General features: G+C 40.9%; 1 protein-coding gene across 1 annotated transcript; it reads right to left on the minus strand.

Annotated features, from left to right (window-relative positions):
- Positions 1-4,850: 4,850 nt before the first annotated feature.
- Positions 4,851-6,050, minus strand: LOC143624655 (uncharacterized). The gene has a single exon (XM_077095232.1). The coding sequence runs from the start codon at positions 6,048-6,050 to the stop codon at positions 4,851-4,853; it is 1,200 nt and encodes a 399-aa protein (XP_076951347.1).
- Between the last annotated feature and the right edge of the window lie 2,929 nt (positions 6,051-8,979).

The raw sequence follows: 8,979 nt of genomic DNA on the forward strand, positions 1-8,979 counted from the left end.
AACAAGATTGTTATGTAAATAATATTTCATGATATTATAATTGACTTTTGAAAGTAAAACCTGATAGTTGGGGGCATTGGTAATAAATTATTATTATGACAATCCATGATTCATCACTTTGTCTGTGCGAACCGAACTGAACCAAAACTGAAAATAACGGAACAAAAAAAAAACTGAAATGAAATAAAAAACAAACCGAATTACCAAAACCAAAAGCCGACAAACTAAAACCGGCCTGTTACCAAAAATAAACTTAACGAAACCAAACGAAACCGAAAATACGAAACCAAACCGAATGTTTTTTTAAAAGTTAAACATATTTCGCATATTATTTCGTTTGAGCCCAAACTGAGCCATGCAAAGCCAGCTTGTTTTATAAATAATATTGACTTTAGAAAGTCAAACCGGATTGTTATGGCCGTAGGTATGAACTTATTATTAGGTAGGTTTGACTTTTAAAGTCAGACTTAGTACTTCTTAATTCAATTTCATATGAGATTTAACTCTGTTGGTGAGGCTTGTAATAAACAAAATATAATTTAGTTGTTTTTATAAAAAAAAAAGTTACGAGAAGCTTGACAGTTCTTGAATTGTTGACCATGCATCATTGTATGGGTTGCCAGTTTTATCGAGCCGAAGGCAACAGTTAATCTTGGGATTCAAAAATCCATAAAACTTCTTTAACCCTCTTCTACAATTACATACTACTTGTACATGTTTAACCAAAAAAGTAATCACATATTTGATTGTTTTATTTTCTTTTGTAGGCTTTATCTGGATCTCCATTTTCCTTCATTCAAGGAATACATGAAACTGAAGGATCAGAAGGATGTCCGGTCATCCAATGTAGCTTAGTGGCACACTTGCATGGATCCATTCGGGCCTGGAAATCTTTATCAGTTTAGCGAATCATGAAGATTGGAAAAACAAGTACATATATTTTTGGATGTGTTCAAGACATGGAGGTTGCAGAGAAAATTGTTGCACTTTGTCGGTTTCGGAGCAACCGGTGTCGTTTTCGTTTAGTACAGTTGACAAGGTTGCAAAGCAGAGACTTTCTGGTATAAGTTTTTATCATTTTAACATTGATCTTGTGTTATCATGGCTAGAGGGTTTTTAAAAGAGAAGACAATTATACACCATTTTGATGGATCGGAAGGTGACACTTAATTTTGGTTGATTTTATAACAATTGTGTTGATCTATACTACATTTTATATCCACTTAAATAGAAACTATGGGTTAAATTAACGGATTTTCTAGGGACACCGCCCAATTGCTAAAACACCGTCCTATACACCGCGTATAGACCTATACACGGCGTATAGGCTGGTGTTTCTAGAAAATCCAACCAGTTTTGTCTTATTATGTTTTTTTTATTTTTTTCTTTGTTATTTTGTTATTGTTATTATTATTATCATTATATATTAATTAATTAATTATTTATTATTTAATATCCTTTCAGTGAAAAACAGTCTTATTATGTCTTTCGGTGAAAATCCAACCAATTTTGTCTTATTATGTTTTTTTTTCTAATTTTTTTTCTTTGTTATTTTGTTGTTATTATTATTATATATTAATTAATTATTTATTTATTATTTAATATCCTTTTGGTGAAAAACAGTGTTATTAAAATTCGACGAATTTTGTCTTATTTTGTTTTTTTTTTATTTTTTTTCTTTGTTATTTTGTTATTATTATTATTATATATTAATTAATTATTTATTTATTATTTCATATCCTTTCGGTGAAAAACAGTCTTATTATGTTTTTTTTCTTTGTTATTTTGTTATTATTATTATTATATATTAATTAATTATTTATTTATTATTTAATATCCTTTCAGTGAAAAACAGTTAACACATATATATACAAAAAATCATTGTTAAATCTGTACAAATAAAAGAAAATACGACAACTAAAACATAAAATCTACGTGAAGTCACCCATGCCCATGTCGTCGTCGTGGCCCACGAGCCCCCCGAACGCGTCGCCAACGTCAGCGTCGTCCTCTCCTTTGCGCCTCGGCCCCGAACCGTCCGGGGCATCCACATCGTCGCCCCGTCCGCGTCTCACGCCAGACGTGCTCGCCTCATGGTCAAAACTGGGGGGTGGTGGCGGTGGCACGGTGTACTGCTGTCCAGACAGCTCCGCTACCCGATTGGCAACAAGTCAGTCGATCTGGCGCGACATCTGGCTCATCCGCCAGTCAATCTGGCGTGACATCCGCCTCATCTCCAACTCTAGGGCCTCCAACCTAGCGTCGGTGGCGGGACCCAGACGCACCGCGCGATATGTGCGTGGAACGTGCTGCGTCGGCCCCTAACAACAAAACCACAGAAATACGTTTAATACGAAGTCGAATTAAAATAAACGATAATATATTAAAACGTACCTGAGATGCGCCTGGATCCTGACGTCCGGCACCCCCGCGTCGACAGGCTCATGGACAAGCTCCACCTCCGGTGCCGCGATCGGGGGAGGCTCGACTAAAAGCACCGGGACGTAAGGCGCACGTGCCCCCGCCCCGGCCAACAGTCGGTCCTGCGAACCGTGGGGCTCGGGGAACGAACGCACAATGTGCATGCTGCCGCAACACTGGCGGTCCAGCGGGCAGGGAGGGGTCGGAGTGATACGCAGGCCGTCCACCAGGTCTCCATGGCCTAGAGATATCGCAAGCTGGGTGACGTACCCGCCACCCATCAAGGACCCTCGTCCCTGCCTAAACTGGTAGGCGACAAAATAGTATGCAAACCCCCTAGCGAGGTTACAGTGCCTGTGAGTCAGCAGATACCTAAAAAACAAACAGGTTGCGTAAGCTGCAGTGATCCACGCCCTGATTGCGACCCGCAATGGACATCGCAATCAGCCTGTGAAGGTACATGTGTAATATAAATAATATAATTTATTAACAATAATAATAATATAATGTTATATTCTATTATATTATATTATATTATATTATATTATATTATATTATATTATATTATATTATATTATATTATATTATATTATATTATATTATATTATATTATATTATATTATATTATATTATATTATACTAAACAATAGAATACATTTTAAGAACGTACCTGTGCAGCGGGTCCCTAATAGACAAGACCTTGGAACTGGTGTCCAAGGTCCTATCTCCGAAGTCGTGATCACTAATGGCCCGCCACCATTCGTCCTCTAGCATCTGGTGGATGCTCTCCGTGTATATCGGGCTGCGTACCTCTTGCACGGTGTATAAGCCCAGAGCAACAGCGAACTCCTCCATCGAGAGATGGACGTCATGCCCGAACATGCAGAAGTAAACCTCCGACTGTGTCGTATCGGCGCCTGGCACCCTCATCTCAATCTCTGGCATACCAGGCGCGCGGGGCCTGCAATAATATAATATAATATAATATAATATAACAATGTGGAGTAAACTTACGTAACGCGTATCGAGGAGTAAACCTCCAGTGTCAGCTCCCGGTAAGTTGATAGTGGCATACTGAAGCATCGGCTCCAGGGCCACTCCTGTCCAATGTACTCAGCCGCCCGCTGGTGCGTGTCACAGGACTCCATAAACGGCCAGGATATAATCGTGCTGGGAAACGGGTGCATCTGGCGTAGGCAAATGTATCGTGTGTGGGCGGGAGTACCCTCATCAAACTGTAGATGAGGGTAGGTGAGCAACGCGTCGTTGCCCTCAGGGGGTCCACGGCCCCGCCCCGGCCACGGACATAGCCCTGGCCCCGCCCGAGCTGCTTGAGCTCATGCTCAATCTCGTCATCCACAAACTATAATAATAACAAATAATAATAATAATTGAAACAATAACAATAATAACAATAAATACTAATAATAAATATTAATAATAATATTTATAACAAATAATAATAATTATTATTATAATAAAAATATTAATAATAATAACAATAATAATAAATACTAATAATAAATATTAATAATAATATTTATAATAATATTAATATTAATATTAGTAATAATATTATTATTAATAATAAAAATAAATAGAAAACAAAAATTATATCAGACGCCGCGTATAGGACTATACGCCGCGTCTGATAGTCCTGTAAACCGACGGCCGGACTCCGGCCATTTTATGGCCGGACTTCGGCCGACAGTTTTATCCATCCAAACAACATAATCATCATCATCACATCATCAACAACACATCTTCATCATCATGTTAATCTAATCATCACCACTAATATAATATTAAAAAATTACCTCCATATCGTGTCGGTGTCGGTGTCGGGTGAAATCTCGTCGGCTCGTTTGGTATTCCGGTCGATGTCCGTCCGATATAGGCTCGTGTGTGGATGTTCGGTTGTTCGCGCGGGAGTTTTGAAATTTGAAAGTGTGGCAGCTGAGCAGGCGTCTGCTGATATAAGGGGTCCTAGACGCCGCGTATAGGCCTATACGCGGCCGTCTTAGGCCTATTTTTTTTAATTATCATTATTTATTATTATTTATTATTTATTAGTTATTAATATTAATATTACTTTGTTATTTAGTTATTATTATTATTTATTATTATTATTATTATTTTTTATATTATTTAGTTATTAATATTAATTTGTTATTTAATTATTGTTATTTATTATTATTAAAATTATTATTTATTATTTAATATTTATTATTATTATTATAGACTTTTTGTCCATTGATACAATGTCTTCTATAAGCTCTCTAGATCTACGTTAGATGATTTCCTTCGCCAACCCTGGCGTATGTCTTCGTACTCCTTCAAACGCTGTCCGAACCGTGTTTTCCATTCGAGCGCCGCCGATACGGCGCTTCTTTCCCAGTTAGGGTTTGGTGTAGGCATTGGGAAATCTCCTACCAGGTTGATATATATCCAGTGATCACCTCCCAGTTAGCGATGCCTATAACCTGTGGATCCGGAACCAAGTCAGGACCGATTCTCAATGGGAAGTAAGATTCGGTCTGATTGCCAACTAGGTTGACTAACACACATGCGTATGTTTGAGCAGCCACGTGCCCGTGACTGGGTAAGCTGAACCAACAACTCAGCGGCGCTGGTTTAACCGTGTTGTAGTATGGAATGCTGGAATAAACCCAACCGTACAATCTGTCGTCCTCTTTGTTGAACATCGCCCTCCACCACCCTTCGTTCGTTTCCAGCTCGTTCTGCATCGCTCGCCTAATATCCGACCAAACTTTCTCATGTATCCCCAAACCCACTGCGATTGATCGAATACCGCAGTTACTGTCTGGGCGTACGTTTTTAATGTCTGCGACGAACGGCTGGGCCCAGCTAGGAATGACGCTCCTAAACGTTTCTATCGCCGGTACTTGCGCTGGCGAAACTATCAAAGGAAACCCGAGGTGGGCTCCCGTAGGTTTCGATGTCTTAGGTCGTCCACGAGGAGTTTTAAACCGCGACGCTGACTGGGACAACGAACGAGTCAGCGAGGATGGGGTGGGGGTTTCTTGGCTGGGCCCCTGTGACGAGGATGGGTTGTAGGAGCTGTGTCTAGGGAGATCTGGAGCGGGGGTGTATGCGCTGTGCCTCAGGGGATCTGGTTTTTTGGGACGCCCCCGAGGATCCTCTCTTTTTTCTGGCTCCTTCGTTTTATATCTCCCTGGAATTGCAGAGAAGAGCCTGGCGAAAAAACTTTTCTTTTGATTAGGGTCATCTATGGACGATAGCATATCTATGATGTCCCGTGCTGCATAGTCTGGCTCTTCGTTCGACGGACAGGCTGGATCAAAATTAAGCCTCCTCCAGAACGGGTCAACATCCTCTATTGGGATACACGTGTCGTTAAGTATGTATCCCTCAATCCGACAAGCACATGGCAGCCCCGAAGACGAATACAAATGGTGGTCGCATGAAGCGCCGCCGTCACACATCTTGTGTATCAACCCATACTCGTTCACAAGTAGACCCATAGCGCGAATCAACACCCTGTTTATTAGCTTCTTCAACCAGACGTGTTGTCGATGTCCTTCCATGACCTTTGAACGGGAGGCTTCAAAATATTTACCGATTTCTTTCATCTGCGAGTTGACCATTTTAAGGATTTGCCTGGAAATTGTGTCGAGCGAGTTGTTGCTTCCATTGAGGTACCTTTTCAGATTTGCGTGCTGCCTCTCAACTCGGTTCGTCGTAGTTTCGCTTTCGGCGTTCGTTGATCCAGCAGGCTACAAACTTGTGTTTGTATGGATCCAGCCAGCTCTTGCGAATGTATTGCCAAACCTCTGAAAAATAAAAGGAAACGTTATTAAGACGTATGTTTATGCTATTAAAAACTATCATGTGATACGAAGGACTCACCGGCTCTATCGTCCCGTATCAAATGGCGCTCCATGTTCAGGCGATGGTGGTCGTACTCCTGAATCGTAGGCGACTGATACAGGACATTCCACCAGTACGCAAAGTCCGTCCCCATTTCCGTGCTATATAGGCCCTTAAATTTTCTCCTTATATTCTCGGATACGTGCCACCTGCATAAATTTTTGGTGGCGTTAGGGAAGACCGCATCGCATGCGTTCATGAGGGCCTGGTCCGCATCAGTCAGGATCACGCGTGGCTCCATGCAGTCGTAGAGCATTTTTTTAAGTTTCTCCAGAGCCCAGCAGAATTTCTTCTACCGTTCCCTGATCACAAACGCGGCGGCGATACAAAACGACTGTGATGTCGAGGTCACACCAATAAACTGAACCAACGGCCAGTCGTACATGTTGGTGTTGTATGTCGTGTGTAACATCCATATTTTGAGAATTAATAAATAACGGAAAGTTTTATTATTATCGATGTGTCGTTAGTTTGGTTGTGCGCGTGTTTGTGTTTGGATAAGATTGGAATGGAGGTGGATCCCTATACAAGGCCATCCCCCATCCTTTCACCATTTCTTTACACAACACACACACACTAGAAAACACACACTTTCTCTCTAGCATTTCGGATTCGGATCCAAGCAAAAGTAAGGAAGATTTTGGAGTTCAAGTGCCTTCGAATAGCAAGAACACGTCCAGATCTATGATCCGTACCAAACCCGAAGCAAAAAGGTGGGTTTTGGTTAAAAAGATTAAGTTTTTTATGGTTAGTCTTGACATGTAAACCGATAGAATGATAGATCGGGGTGTAAGATGGAAGGAAAACATGAACTTGATAAGTTATAACCCCACGAGAGTGTTATATGGTAAAAATGCGATGTTCAGGCCTTATAAAACGCAAGTATACAAAGTTGATACAACCCAAAACCCTTGGAAAGGGTTAAATCAGGTCCCGAGGAAGAGCCACGAAGAAAAAATGGCTTTTAAATGGTAAAAATGAAGAAAGGAAGGCGTTTCGCTTCACTCAGCCATGAGAAGCGAAATAGTCATTTCGCTTCGCTCAGCCATGAGAAGCGAAACAGGTATTTCGCTTTGCTCAGCCTTGAGAAGCGAAACAGGCGTTTTGTTTCGCTCAGCCATGAGAAGCGAAACAGTCATTTCGCTTCGCTTAGCCATGCGAAGCGAAACAGGTATTTCGCTTTGCTCAGCCATGAGAAGCGAAACAGGTTATGCGAAGCGAAATTCAACCCTAGCCAGAGCCTACCCCTTGGACCCTGCTAGGGGCTGCCGCCCCTAGACCCCGCTACCAGGGGCGCTGCCCCCGGACCCCCATTAATTGAGGGTTTCATTCACCTAGATGTAAGAAGTAGTTGAAATGGATAATTGATACCCGTGCCTTGTTACACAGTTAGCCGTGCACAGATAAGGAAAGGCATCACACTTAACTCCAAGAGAAACAGGACCCAAGTGAGTTTCTAGCCCCATTTCTGTGTTATGTTTTGGGGCTGTGTGCATACTCAATGTGATTAGTTAATACACTTACCTTAAGTGGTAAGTGTATGCCGTATGAACGTTTATAAATATACCTAATTAGTGTAGAAAGAGCTAATGAAAGAAAGGTATGTACGATATGTGTAGTGTATGAATGGTATGTATGATATGTAGAGTTGAAGAATAAAGAGTTGCCTACCCTAATAATATAGGCAAAGAATGAAAGGGTTGCATACCCTAATAATATATGTGAAGAATGAAAGGGTTGCCCACCCTAATAATATAGGCGAAGAATGAAAGGGTTGCAGACCCTAATAATATCTGCGAAGGTTATAGGGCGAAAGGCTCTTTAAAACGTAGAACGATATGTACGTATGAAATAGCTAAAGTAAGAAGAAGTATGAATGTATGGAAGTAAGAACGTAAGAGCGAATATAATATGTGTCTTCGGATATATATATATATATATATATATATATATATATATAAATGTGTAAGAATGAGAATGAGATGTATGTTACCTGCTTAACTAGAACTCACTCAGCGTAGCTGACTTTTAGTATGCACGCAGGTAAATAGATTGAAGGAGCTGGCTTGAGGATGGCACGTGGCAGGGACTGGAAGACTGGCATCTTGGAAAGGAATGTCATGAATTAATATGATATGTTTTAAGACAAGTGTACTTTTGTTAAGACAATATTCGATGATGTGTAATGTAATGCATGAATTTTTAATGATTCCGCGAAAAGTTTTAATGAACTCTGATTTTAGAACTATGTTTATGAGTAAATCCAACGCTAAAGTAGGGTTCCAGGATCGGGGCCTTACATCGTGTCAACAATCAGCACCTCGGGGAACGCACGCCACATCTTATGCGACTTACTATGACAGAAGAAAATTTCCTCCGTCCAGTCGTCGGCATCACTCTCCCGGGTATAGAACGTGAAACCATTGCCTGCGAGAAAGTTTTCCAGCGCCTGCATTGGATGAAATAAAACTTTGCTAAATATTACAAGCACGACAAGTACACATTAAAATTACAAGTGTTTTGAACTACCTTCATAGGGGTGTCGCCTAGTAGCCCATCCCTCCTAATCTTGGCGGTGTGGTTGTATATATCTTTTATTACAGGTTGCACACCGGGAAACTTTTCGCGGAGGGCTGCTTCGATTTC

The sequence above is a fragment of the Bidens hawaiensis genome, unplaced genomic scaffold (assembly GCF_021521415.1).
Source record: "Bidens hawaiensis isolate Kalapana, Puna unplaced genomic scaffold, B.hawaiensis_p1.1 tig00003902_1, whole genome shotgun sequence".
NCBI lineage: Eukaryota > Viridiplantae > Streptophyta > Magnoliopsida > Asterales > Asteraceae > Bidens > Bidens hawaiensis.